Source organism: Canis lupus, chromosome 9 (assembly GCF_048164855.1).
Source record: "Canis lupus baileyi chromosome 9, mCanLup2.hap1, whole genome shotgun sequence".
NCBI lineage: Eukaryota > Metazoa > Chordata > Mammalia > Carnivora > Canidae > Canis > Canis lupus.
In genome coordinates, this window is record NC_132846.1 from 9767892 (window position 1) to 9781827 (window position 13936).

The 13936-nt window shown below is 39.3% G+C and overlaps 1 protein-coding gene across 1 annotated transcript; it reads left to right on the forward strand.

The window, feature by feature from the left end:
* The first annotated feature begins 2340 nt into the window (after positions 1-2340).
* On the forward strand, positions 2341-8314 carry LOC140640651 (uncharacterized). The gene is made up of 6 exons (XM_072840242.1): positions 2341-2763; positions 2860-3172; positions 3335-3428; positions 5025-5094; positions 6519-6560; positions 7931-8314. The coding sequence occupies exons 1-6, from the start codon at positions 2341-2343 to the stop codon at positions 7961-7963; spliced, it is 975 nt and encodes a 324-aa protein (XP_072696343.1). The 3' UTR covers positions 7964-8314.
* The last annotated feature ends 5622 nt before the right edge of the window (positions 8315-13936 follow it).

A 13936-nucleotide genomic window follows, 5' to 3' on the forward strand; every position in this document is an offset into this window, starting at 1 on the left:
TCACTATTTCCAGTAAACGTCCCCTCAATCCTGTTACATATACTCTCAAAGTATGGCTTTTAAGAATTTATTTTCAAACACTGTAGTTTTAATTGTATATAACTAAGAACCTCTGAGTCATTGGAGACATGCCTAACTAAAAGACACTAAATCAATACTTTTATAATGGGAATTTTTAATACAAAGTAAAGATACAATAAAAGCAGTTATTTCACAAACTAGTAAATGTCGTGTAGACAGTTGTATGCACTGTTTTTGCACTTATTTATCAAAATTAATAGGCTTCTATATTCATATCTTGAAAAATCTTTAACCAACATAACCCAGATATTTAAATGGTCATGTATTTATACACATACATACACGTTATATATAGGATGTTGCATGTGGTTCAAATATGTATGTCCATTTTTTATAGAAACTAAGAACTAAACAAATATTAGCATTTATAACTTTCTAACCACCAGTAATTGGAGTTCATGATCCATAAACAATGAAGGAAAGCGAGAACCACTACATTCTGCTTAGACTGTATTAAGAAGCAAATATAAGTTTCTTTCTGTCTTGGGGTGTTGCAAGAATAAGGAATTTAGGGATGAATGGAATTATGATCTATATATGCTTTCAATAAACCAAGATGTAGTCATTTCATCCTTTAAACACTAACATCCTACTATGAAATAAAAAATATTTATGCACCAAGTTTCAAAGATAGCAAAGGTAAGCCCAAGTCAAGTGACGATATTTTGAAAGGAATGGTTTCAAATGATGCTAACTTTTGTTTTTTGTTTTTTGTTTTTTTTGCAACGAAGAACTTTACAAGGCAGAGGCAGCCAAATCTGTTGCACAAGTGGCAAAGCAAATATTTTAGAAATGGGCTGTGGGGGGATTTAATGGACTAACACACTTGGAGTATTTATAAAAGGTAATATATCTTTGAAGAGGGTCATGATTGTCCCTCATGCTCCCTTAAAACAGGGCAATGGGTAGAGGGGAAGGTGTGGGGTCAGACGAGTTCACGCATCCTAACTATTGCTACTAGTGAAAGGCTATGACCTGTGTAGGACAGGAAAGACTTTGGTACCTTCTCCTATGCCATGAGCGGAGCTGCAAAAGCCATTGGTCCTATCATGTTTAGTCTCTTTCAGGTGCACATTTCAAAAACATATCCTTTCCACTAGCTTTCGTTTGCAGTTATGGCTCACAGACAGCAGCCAGTTTGTATTAAAGTGTGGTCCAATGCATCAATCCAGTTTTGAAAACAGTGGACAGGAAAAATAAAGGTACAGTCTTATCAATGAAATTCTCATTGACAGTTGGAGAATTGGGAAGAGGGAAGCTTGAAAACAGGGAGGTGGGAGGAGAGTAATATTCTTTAGGTGAGTTTTGGGAAGATGCTAAGTAAAATGCTGTTCAGAAATTGGGATTAATCGAGCAGTTTAAATACAAATCTGCCGGAAATCATGCTCTGTACGAATGAAAATGAAGGAATTTATGCATATTCTAATTTTCCCTCTTTGGCTGCTATTTTGGAGGAAGAGACTTCTTTTGCTGATGGTGGGACTTTTTTGTTCCGCACAGGAAATGTGTAAATGAACACAAATGTCATTTTTTTTTTCTCCCTTCCATTTCTCTTCTCTTCTCTCCTCCCTCCCTCCTCCCCCTTTCATCGATGATAACTTGTTAGGGTCCTCGGTCCTGTGGCCACTGATCCCAGGGGTTCTCCCCACTTCCCAGCGGGCGGGCAGCGCAGGGAAAGGGGCGTTAGGGTTCCTCTAGACCTTTGGAAGACGCCATGGGGCTTCCATTTCATTTTTGGACATTCGCAAAACAGTACAGAGTGAGAAGTCCTACGTTTAATGTGATGAAAATCCATCTCGAAAGCTATTTCCCCACACGACTGAATTTTCAGAGAAACTGGGCTGAGCAGAGCTTACAGGTGATCTCCTAAACCAAGTCGTGAGGCTCCACTGGCCTCCGGCGCCGAGTCGGGATACTCTCGCTCTCACGCCTCGGGAGCACACAGCGCCGCTGAACGTTCTTTATATCAAGACCGGCGGGAAACTCCCTGGTCAGCCTGTGCTGGACCAGGCGGAACGCTGCGGTCCTTCTGCGTTTCGTGACAGACATACAGGGGACGCCTGAGACGGTCCCACGAGGTGCGGCGGGGGAGGGGCGCTCCTGCCCCCGGGGAGAGAACGGGGGAGCGGGGGGCGGGGGGAGGGGCGCCGTGCCCCTCCCCCGGCTCCCACGCGGGCGGCCACGCGAGCGTTCCGAATCAATCCGGGGTCGGCGGAAGACGCGCTGAGAGACGTCCCCGAGACACCCTGGTTCTTAGCAATGTCACGCGAAGAGCGCCCCGCGGCGCACTCCGCGCCCCCCGCCCGGGCGCCCTCAGCCGCGGCCGCAGCGCCGCCCCAGCCCCGGCGTCCGCGGAGGCCGCAGCAGCCCCGCCGCCCCGCCGCCCGGCCGCGGCCTCCGCGAGGGAGGGCGGCGAGAGCGCGGCCCCGCCCCGGCCCGCCCGCGAGCCCCTGGCCCCCACGCAGACTCAGGGCCCCAGCGGAGCCGCGGCGCCCCGGAGCGCCTGCTGGCGGACGGCCGCCGCCCACTCGGTCCTCCCCTCTCAGGAAGGGGGCGCCGCTCGGCCGCGCGGGCCGGGCCAGCGTCCCCGCCACCCGCAGGCCTCCCGCCGCCCGCGTGACTGAGCCGAGCGCCGCGGGGGCGGGGTGCAGCGGCGCCGCGGGAGGAGCTGGGCGAGGAGCGGCCCCTTCCCTGCGCGGCGCGCGGCCGGGTTACAGCCACACTCAGGAGCCTCTTGGGAAAAGCTCAAAAGTCCCCATTTTGCGGAAAGCCTGCTAGGATGTGGTGGGACCCCGCGGTGAGAGAAACCCCCAGAGGCCTCGAAAGCCCTGGTGCCAGAGCCCAACCCGGCCTCGGCCTGGCCTCGAGCGAGGTCTCCCGCGCTCCGGGGCCTGCACTTCCGGTCCCCGTCCCCGCGGGTTCCCTGACCCGCCGCTCCCGGGCACTTCCGCCGCCCACCACGTGGCCGGGGCCTGGAGGAGGCTGCCCGGAAGGCCTGGCTCTAGCGCTTGGGGCCTTCGCCTGTTCCCGTCGCTTCTCTTTATTACGGATTTCCTGTCATTTCGTCGGTCGCTAGCCCCTGTGGGAAGTGGTGCGGAGGAGGGCCAGAGGTTGAGAGAAAAGGCCCATTGAAGAGAACCGTCCGTCCCCCCCCCCCCCCCCGCCCCCCTTTGCAGATCACCTGCCCCTTTCTGAATTCCCTGGACAAATTCACATCAGCAGCTAAGACTCAGGCATCTTTGTTTCCCCCCAGGGCCTTCACCAGTTTCTGTACTCAGGAGGCAGGGCATGCAACAAATGTCGAAAGAATTACTGAATGAATCTGCTGCCTCTTTGGGCATATGGTGGTAAGGGTTGGTGAGCACCTTAGAAATCGGCTGATCTCTGACTTGTGTTTTGTGGACACAAGTTAAGAGTTTGATAGATAAATGGTTTTTATAGGCATTTTGATACTCTTCTTTCTTCCTTCCTTCCTTCCTTCCTTTCTTTTTTTCTTTCTTTCTTTGACTTCCCAAAACTAGTGAAAGGAAGTGTCTTAGAGTTGTTGAAAATGTTCTCTCGGACTTACTCATCTATATGAAGTAAAATGCCGTGATTTTTACACTTTGGGGTTTATCAGCCCTTCTGTGGCTTTTCCTTTCCGCTTTGCTTTTCTTTTTAATGTTTTGCTTTTTGTGATGAGAGGTCAAGCCCTTAGGAAGTTAGTCTCTTATACCCAATTTGAAGCAGTAACTAATTTCTCTTTTGCTTCCCTGCTGTGTCATAATTTAACCTTTGAAGACCTTGAATTCACTTCTGTGTTGTGTCTTCTGCATCACTCAGCTGTTCTTGTTCTTTACAAAAGCATTTGTTTCTTTTTTTTTTTTTAAGATTTTATTTATTTATTCATGATAGTCACAGAGAGAGAGAGAGAGAGGCAGAGCGAAAAGCAGGCTCCATGCAGGGAGCCCGACGTGGGATTCGATCCCAGGTCTCCAGGATCGCGCCCTGGGCCAAAGGCAGGCGCCAAACCGCTGCGCCACCCAGGGATCCCAAGCATTTGTCTCTAAATGCCAAAAGAACTTAGAAACAGGAGAGAAATGTTATAGTTGTGAAGTTGTGAGACTGAATTCAGTCCCTCAGCATATATTACATGCATGTTCTGCTAAGCACCAGTGGTGTAACCCATAGACTAGCCCCAAAAGTACTTAACGCCCCACCTTCATTGACTATAAAATAGTGAAAATATATAAGCAGTAAGTTGACAGTCATGAAAGTAATTTGAAAGGTTATAATTACTAATCACATTTAAGGCGTATTTATTAGCGCCATTATTAAGAGGCATCAGAGGCCTGCAAATAAGGCCTGTTCTTATCCTCTGGGAACTTACAATCTACTTGAGCATAAACAACGTAAACACAAATTGATAGAAATAGCTATTAAGCAATATTCAGAGTCCGGCATATTGAAAACATTCAGTAAACAATTGCTTCACGTATTAACTTGCAGTACGTCATTCTTCTCACAGAAATATGACACTGATGATAAATAAAGGAAGGATTAATTAGGAAAACATTCATGGAGGAAATGAATTGTCCTTTATGTGTCACATAGGAAGATTAGCGTACACAAGCTGTTTGTTTTTGAGGCAGTAAAGGTGGTATAAATGGAGAATGAGAAAGATATTTGGTAAGATGGGGTTTGGTGGTAATTTGTAGGAAACCTTAAACAACATGTGTTTGTATTTGATAGTAGAAGTGATAGAGACCTACTGTGGCCCTATGGCCAGAGAATGGCTTTATTAAAATTAAGATTTATGTTTAGAATGACTCTGGCCAGCAACCCAGTAAAGTAAAAATTGAGGGAGAAAGGGTAGGGGAAAAGATTTTGGGGTAGTTCTGGATTGGAATATTACTACAAAGACAGAGCTATGACAAGACTTTTTCTCCTCAATTTTTATACAGTGGGAATTACATTGAAATGATAAAATCAACAGTGATCCTTGAAAGGAGCAAGAGCCACAGTACTCCTAAAGTCAGTACTACTCCTTTATTCTTCATTGTTGGTGGTTCTATAGGAGATATTAGGTGTTGACTAATGGAAACTAATATCACAATATTTCCTTTTCCATTTAAGCTCACGATATCTTTCTCAGAGCATGTTTACTCATTATTCATCTGTAGTGGTTCTCAACTGTCTCAACTGGGTGTGATTTTGACACCCTACCACCCTCCCTGCCCCCACCACAGTCACATTTGGCAAGGTCCGGAGACATTTTTAGTTTTAACGACTAGCGGGCCACTACTGGCATCTAGTGAGTAGAAGCCAGGGATAGATAGTGCTAAACATGGGAGACCCTACCCCCATCCCAGCAACAAATTCCCTGGTCCAAAATGAAGCATGAGCTCTAACTCTGGAGAGCTAATACAATGAGTCGCAGAACGTAACTTCTATTATATAACAACCTCAGCTGACAAAATGTTTTGTTTAGTGAGTCCACTGCACTCTGAAGACAGCAGTGCCTCTGTCTAGCCCCAAGGCCTTAGAAACAGGAAAATCAAAAGGGTACCTGCTTGGATTTTCTACTTCTTATAAAACAGAGTTAGAAATTTTCCTTAAGGATTTGCCATCTAAATGTTATTTATTAAATTGATAAAATGTGCCTTTGGAGTTGCTTAGCAACTTATGGAAAGCTTGCTTTTTAGAAGTTCATTTGTTTGTTTAAAACTAGGGTAGGTTGCATATTATTAGCTACATTACATAAATCAACAAAGAAATGTACACTGAAAATGGAATAAGATGTTTCAACACATTTTCTGCTCTCCGTGTCTGGCAATTAAAACACTCTAATTGTCTGGTAGAATTGCATGAAGTATTTGACAAACATTATTTATGTATGAAACTTCAACATAATATTGAGTACGTAAGAGAACCAAAGGGGAAAAATTAAGCAGGTTTGTCATAAAGTATGTGTTTATCTTAACCTTTCTTCTTCAAAAATCTTATCTACTAAGTACTTTTATCAGACACTAATTATACTCTTTCAGAAAGGAATTTCTCCAACACCCTTCAGTGCCTGCACCCTTTAATCATATCTCATTACATCTACCTAATCCATATCTTTTTCACATTGCCAGGGCTCATTAACAGTTTTAAAAGCCAATCTTGGACATTATTATTCCTTGTAATCGAGATGAAAATAATGCCAATAATATTTTATTTCTAAAATGTAATGGATCATTTAAAATTTGTTCTGAAGCCACTTCTTTAAATATTAATGAGAAATTAACTTTCAAACATGCATTAAGCTAGCAGGAATGGTGAGATGTGTCTGAAAACCCTGAAGCACCTTTTCGAAGGAGAAGTTATTTTTATAAGCTGTTTTAACAGTGGATCATCAGTCACTTTGAAGGGAAGTGATCCTTGATTAACAGTTGGCTGATATTGTGCTTCCACAGATGTGTAGCAGCAATACAGGTGCTACCTATGAAACAGGACAGGTAATTCACAAGATCTGAGCATCTTCTTTTTCTGAGTGAAAATGTAAAAGTTTGAGCGGGCCTTAGTTTTTGTGTATTGCCCTATTTAATTGTTGAAGATTAGGCAAACCAAACACCCCACTCAGATAATGAGCTATACGTGGACATCGTATTTCCCATACACTTAAAGATTGTTAAGTATGGCTGGTCCTTTATTCTTTTTGATAGCCCCTATTTAGAAAAGGAAACCTGGATCAAATTTGCAGTTACATGACTAAAGTAGAGCCTCTTGATAATGACTTTTTTAGGACTTGAAAGTCAAATCCTGGCTCTTGGGCTATAGCTATATAGGATTAACACAGTATTCTCAAAAATAGAAGCTTCTTCCACCATTATAGTTGAGTTTGAGATTCTTTCTTGAAAATTATCATTAAGAGTCTTAGGAAAAGCTTAATAGTGCATTCATTTATTGTATTTACACTATTAAGGTATAATTTTTGGAAAAAGAAACACAAATCCCCAGAAGTCATTGTTCCAAAAAAAAAAAAAAAAAAGAAAGAAAGAAAAAGAAAAGAAAAATGAACAAAAGCCAGCTTTTTTGTACAAGTACCTCAAGGTGTTATTCCATAGTAATGGAGATGTAATAAAGCTTTCATTCAGCTTTGAATTCTTTTTTCATTAATTAGTTCTGCCAGACAGTAATTAGCTCTTATTTTGGGTGTTTTATTAGATTTTTTTAAGTTTTTTTTCTTTGGAATATATATCTTTTTCTTTTAGAGTTTTATGTTTCTTTTGATTTCTCCCACTAATATGGTTTAGCTTGTTGTTGACTACAGGAAACTGTTAAAAAGAACCAAGTGAAACCATATGATAGTTGAATTTTGATGTGCTGTGTCTTATCTTTCACAGTTGCTAAAGATAGAGTAAAATACAGAATTTTAGGATCAGTCACATTAAAAAAATTACTCTTGACATTTCATTTTTTCTTTTAAATTCTTTAAAATTTTTTGTTCATAATTTTTGGGAAGGGTATCTTTGCATATGCTCAGTTATACACAACAATTTTTCATGTGTTTTCTTTTTTCCTTTACTGAAATAGTTTGAGTATTCAGATATTACCAAACTTGTACAGTGGTGACACCATAGGCAATGCTTACTTTAATGGAATTTCCCTCATTTTATTATCAATTAAATAGTTTTATTAATAAAAATGAAATTTCGTGAATGTAACAACATGCTATAACACTACAAGAATTTTAAAGATTACAAATTTTTATAACTTTTGCTTTTGTAACTTAATTTTTATCTTTGTCTGTTTATCTTATTATTACGAAGTTTTGCCTTTTCTGTACTGATCACTTATGTTCTTGTTCTTTTCATGTTATTTTCAGAGGTTTCTCACTGGCCAGCACTATGAAGGTTGATGGCATGATCATTCACTCCACATCAAAGGATATCTACTCATCAGTGTGCTGTTGTCAGTCAGAGGTTTCCAAATATTGTTCTCCAACTCAAAGAAAAGTAGCTGGATCCAGGCAGAAAGGTGTCTGGGAACTCCTTTACTGTGCAGGGTGTGTCTCCAGAGAAAGCTGCTTCAGCATTCTTCTCGGTCTTTGTTTTCGGAATACTTTTCCCTACAGTATTCTCCAGACTCTAAAATACTAGAATAGTTCCCAAGTTCATCCAGATCTTCCCCATGTTTGAATTCTGGGTCCTTTTCTCACCCCCTGGCTTACATGTAGATAAAAGAAACAACAATAAAGGAATAAAAATTGTTTGTTTCTGTCTGACTGAATCATTCCAGTCTTAAAGCACCCTGGTGGTTTAATTAACCTTGTCATTGCATTTACTATCTCCCACATACTTGTTTGTGAGAAAGTGCTCCTCTTGGCATTTGCCTAGTTGGAAAAAGAAACACCAGGACTGTGGCACTAGACTTTGCTCTTGAAGTGCATGGCATGGTGGCAGCATAAAGCTTGAACAAGCTTAGTTTTTCACTGATGGGGTGCAACTGGCATAGCCATCTTTCCCTGACACTGTATGGCAGCTTTGATGAATTTTGGGCTATGCTTCCTTCCAGAGCAACAGTTCTAGCTTGGCATGGGGTTTGGTACCATTATAAAGAAAAACAGGGGATCCCTTGGTGGTGCAGCGGTTTAGCGCCTGCCTTTGGCCCAGGCCACGATCCTGGAGACCCGGGATCGAATCCCACGTCGGGCTCCTGGTGCATGGAGCCTGCTTCTCCCTCTGCCTATGTCTCTGCCTCTCTCTCTCTCTCTCTCTGTGACTATCATAAATAAATAAAAATTAAAAAAAAAAAAAAGAAAAAGAAAAACATGGTGCCTCTTGTAGAAGGAGTTTGGAGAGCTTTAAACCCCAGCAATCAAGATGTGTGTTAAGATGATTAACTGAATCCTGTGGATATGTTGCTTCTACGTAATGTGAAAGAAAAAGAGTAAGCTGCTATTATTTATTCTCACTAATTTCTCATAAATAGGATATTTCAGTGAGCACTATTTTGTCCTGGAATTAATTCTTTCAATTCTTGTCATTTTTTTCATTATTATAGACTACCATGAGAGAGGTAGTGGCAAAAGATTTGAAATAAAAGATGCAAGATGAGGTTGCCTTTGGATTGTTGAATTAGATCAGTACAAGGATAGTTCTCTTAAAAGATAAGTTCCTATGCAGCAGGTATGACATAAACTAATTGAAGGTATTGACATATCCACAGAAAGAATTTTAGCCATGAAAGCAGATAACAAAAAAGTCAGAAGCAGTATGGGCAAAGCCTTTCCAAATATGGTTCAGAGTTGACGGAGTGGGACTTCATTCCATTGAACCTTATTCCCAAAGACAAGGCCATATATATACATATATATATATCTCCCGATACTCATATATACATATATATATATGTATGTGTGTGTGTTTATATATATAAGCATTCTATCCACAAAAATATCTTAATTCTGAATCCATATTTTTCAAATAATATTTTGATTATTATTTGGCTTCCAAAGAATCTCTGCTCTAAGGGTATATACTAATCCAGATGAATTTCATATATATCATCATGGTATTTGTGTGTATGTATGTATGTGTGTGTGTATATATATATATATATACATATTTAAACACATATGTGTGTATGTATATACACACACATATTTAAGTAGGCTTCCTGCCCAGTGTGGAGCCCAACATGGAACTTGAACTCAGGACCCTGAGATCAAGACCTGAGCTGAGATAAAGTGTCAGATTCTTAACTGACTGAGCCACCCAGCTATCCCTTATATATATCATATATAATGGTAGTTATCTTTAGGTGAGTAATTATATTCCAGGCCCTCAGTGAAGGTTTTTTTAATTTAAATTATTCATCATAAATGAAATTAGATTTATGGGTCAAAACATTAATGATTACTATGCATCTACCCATAATAGATGGATTTTTGGCATGTTGATAAAATCAGGGTGTAAAGTTTTCACTATGAGGGGCAGATCCAGGATTATAATATAGTTACTAAAATCAACACTTCCTATCAGCTTTTTTTTTTTTTGTGATGTACAAAATGAACATACAGCTATACGATTCTGTTTGTGGGTAGGAAAATAGTTGAAGTTATTTTTTTAATAGTTGAGGCTATTATTGCTCAAATAGTAATTGTTTAAAACCAAATATTACACTGATGCAACGTTTTATGTTAATAGGAGTGAAAAAAAGACTTTTTAAATTCTGGATTCACCACTTATTAGCTGTGAGATCATCTTTTTTTTGGAAGATTTTATTTATTTATTCATGAGAGACATAAAGAGAGAGGCAGAGACACAGGCAGAGGGAGAAGTGGGCTCCTTGCAGGGAGCATGAGGTGGGATTCGATCTCCAAATGGGAATCACATCCTGAGCCGAAGGTAGATGCTCAACCGCTGAGCAACCCAGGCATCCCAGCTGTGAGATCATCTCAATTTTCATGGACATCAATTTTTTCAGTAAAATGAATATATTCTTAAAAACTTTCTCATAGTGTTACTTTGACATTAAATGAGATAATTCATATAAAATGCTAAGCACTATGCTCAGGATATGGCAAGAAATGAATATTAGCTAATGCTTTAAGCATTTATCACTAATATTAATAATATTATCTTAATAAGAGGATATAAACTCAGCATATGACTTGGGGAAACAAGAGTTTGACAGAGACCAATTATAGAATAGTTGAGATTATATACAATTGACTCCTGAACAATGTGGGGGTCAGGGGCACCAATACCAGTGGAGTCAAAAATCTGTGTCTAACTTTTGACTCCTCCAAAATTTGACTAAATACCCTACTGTTGACAAGGGTGGATGCCTTACTGATAACATAAACAGTCAACCAATACATGTTTTACATGTTAGATGTATTATATATATTCAGTTCTTATAATAAAATAAGCTAGAGAAAAAAATGTTAAGAAAATCATTGGGCGCCTAAGTGGCTCAGTTGGTTGAGTGTCTACCTTTGGCAAGAGTCCTGATCCCAGAGTCCTGGGATGGAGCCACACGCCACAGGGCTCCCTGCTCAGTGGGGGAGCCTGATTCTCCTTCTCCTGTTCCCCCTGCTTGTGCTCTCTGTCAAATAAGTGAATAAACTTTTTTTTTAAAAAAAGAAAGAAAAAAAATCATAAGAGAAAATACATTTATAGTACTGTATTTATAAGAAAAATCCACATATAAGCGGATCTGTATAGTTAAATCGGTGTTGTTCAAGGGTGAACTGTAGTTCCTAAAAACTATTCCTAATCTAATATTTAAATCCAATATAATTACCATCTTTGCCTTTCTCTGTAGTACCAAATTTTATTTTTATCCACTGTAATTCTTATTATTCATAATATTTGAGAAACAGAAAAATTAATGAATGAATAATCTTCTAGCTTTTCCCAAGTTTTAGTGGCTTAATACTATGTGTATTACTCCTTTTCCCAAGTTTCAGTGGCTTAATACTATGTTTATTACTCCTTTATGTCACATTCCAGGGTTCGTCAGATAGAGAGTGGGGGGTGGGTCTTTATTCCATTATGTCACTCAGAGACCTACTCTGCCATCTTGTAGAGCCCTGGAGTCCTCCACTGGATACTCTGTACTAAATGGAGGGAGGAAAGCTTGTTGATTCTAAAAGATAGTATCTTATCCACTGATCCAAAGTCAGTCACATGGCCCAAACTAATTACAGGGGAGGTTTGGGAATGTAATTTAGTTATGTATTAAGGAAGAAAAATAAATGGGTTTGCTGAACACATAGCATGAGCTCTGCTTTACCAACCATCCAAACACTTTCACCAGCACAAACCAAGTCTTATAATTCTTCTCTAAGTTTTCATTAATTAAAGATGATAAGGAACTTTTGCCTACAAAATTTATTTGCACATAATTATGTAGAGCAAAATATCTCATATAAGAAAGGCTTTATCAATAGTGATTGGAATCTCAGAAGGCTTTCTACGTTTTGATAAGTTTTTGTCCTGGAGGAATTCTCTGGGTAACTTTTTGTGGAACGTTTCTCCTACTTCTTCATGTCTACTTAAAGCTCATATGTGTGAAAGAGATTATATCCTTAAATGAGCATTTCCTTGCTTTTATCATCTTGTGTCATTATCTCAACATTCTTTTATTATAGTTGTTATTGAGAGCATACTTTCAGATTTAGCATGGAGATTAACTGTAAGATAAGTAAATAGTGAATTGTAAGAATGAAGTGTAAAAAGTCAATGCTTTTAAGAGTTTTTTTCTTTGTTAACTGCTAATTCTAAGTGACTACAATACTCAAAAAACTGCAGATTGACAACCTTAGATTTAAGCATTTTTTTCTATGAAGAATTGCTGTGACAGTAAACTTCACACATGGTGCAAGCTTTGCTATGATACTTTAAAATATGACTTTTTCTAAAGTTTCACTTTACTGATAAGAGAGTTCCTTATATTAAAACCTATGTAGCATATGGGTTCCCAGGCACTCTCCAAAAAAACAGATTTATAATGTTTTCTTGATGTTGCTTACTCATCATGGCTAAGGAAATGGAGTGAAACTTCCTATTTATCTTACACTTTACCCAAAAAATCACAAATGATAGCAATTAGTACTCAACATTCACATTTTAGTAAATAATTTTAGTAATAATCTGTTGGAGATGGGCTATGTCTATTAATGCTTTCATCTCCACTAAGAATATTTTAAATGATATTGATACTATTTAGAAGGTATAAATATTTTAATTATTGTCTCATAATTAATATACATATGCAAAATAGGTCTTTTGTTTTGATATTTTGTTAGAAATCAAAATAAAAGCTTAAAGGGATCAAACTATCCTTTATTTCTGTTTAATAAAAAGATATATTTATGGTGCTCCTTAAGGTACATTCTTAAGTGGCCATCTTATTTTATTTTTTAAAATCCTCTTTAAATTTTAAAAAAAGATTTTACTTTAATTTTTAAGTAGGTTCCATGTCCAACATAGGGCTGGAACTCAGGATTCTGAGATCAATAGTTGTCTGCTTTACTGACTGAGCCAGCCAGGTGCCCTTAAATGGCCATTTTAGTAATTAAGTGAAGTCAAAGACTGACATTCTTTGGATGATTATATATTTATGTACAAACTTCCATTTTTAATGGTTATTACACTAATTAGCAATTCTTACACGAAATATTTGCTGTTTTCCAACTGCTTTTTTAGTGCATTCTATAATTTTTCTGTAATTACCTGTTTGCAAATTAAAAGGTTATAGAACTGAAAATAACATTATGATTTTTAAAAAAGATTTATTTATTTAATTGAGAGAGAGAGCAGTCCCGCTGGCATAGGGGAAGGAGCCAAAGGAGAGAATCTTCAAATAGACCTCTTGCTGAGTGTGGAATCCCATGCAGGACTGGGGCTCTATCTCAAGATCACAAGACCCATGAGATCACAACCCATGAGATCACCACCTGAGCCCAAACCAAGAGTTGTTGGCTTACCCAACTGAGCTATGCAGGCACCCCTAACATTATAATTTTTGTTTTCATGATAGCCTAAGCAACCTTTTCTTTATTAAATGAACATAGAAAAATGAGTATCTATGTTATATTAGTTCTTTATTGGAAATGCATATTATTTAATCGAAAAATTCCATGAGAGAAAAAAATCTTTGCAAATACACATTTTAAAAAGTTGAAAATGGCATTTTATAGTATTTTTTTAAAAAAATTTATTTATTTATTTATTCATGAGAGACACAAAGAAGAGAGCAAGGGACATAGGCATAGGGAGAAGCAGGCTCCCTGCAGGGAGGCCGACGTGGGACACGATCCCGGACTCCAGGATCAAGCTGAAGGCAGGCGGTCTACCGCTGAGCCACCCAGGTGTCCCGG

What these genes read in the sequence shown, in the direction of transcription:
- LOC140640651 (XM_072840242.1), top strand. Translation starts at nt 2,341, where the DNA reads ATGTCACGCGAAGAGCGCCCCGCGGCGCACTCCGCGCCCCCCGCCCGG. An exon ending in GAGGAGCTGGGCGAGGAGCG is followed by an intron (nt 2,764 to 2,859) that starts GCCCCTTCCCTG and finishes AAAGCCTGCTAG; the next exon opens with GATGTGGTGGGACCCCGCGG. An exon ending in GCCTCTTTGGGCATATGGTG is followed by an intron (nt 3,429 to 5,024) that starts GTAAGGGTTGGT and finishes ATTTTTATACAG; the next exon opens with TGGGAATTACATTGAAATGA.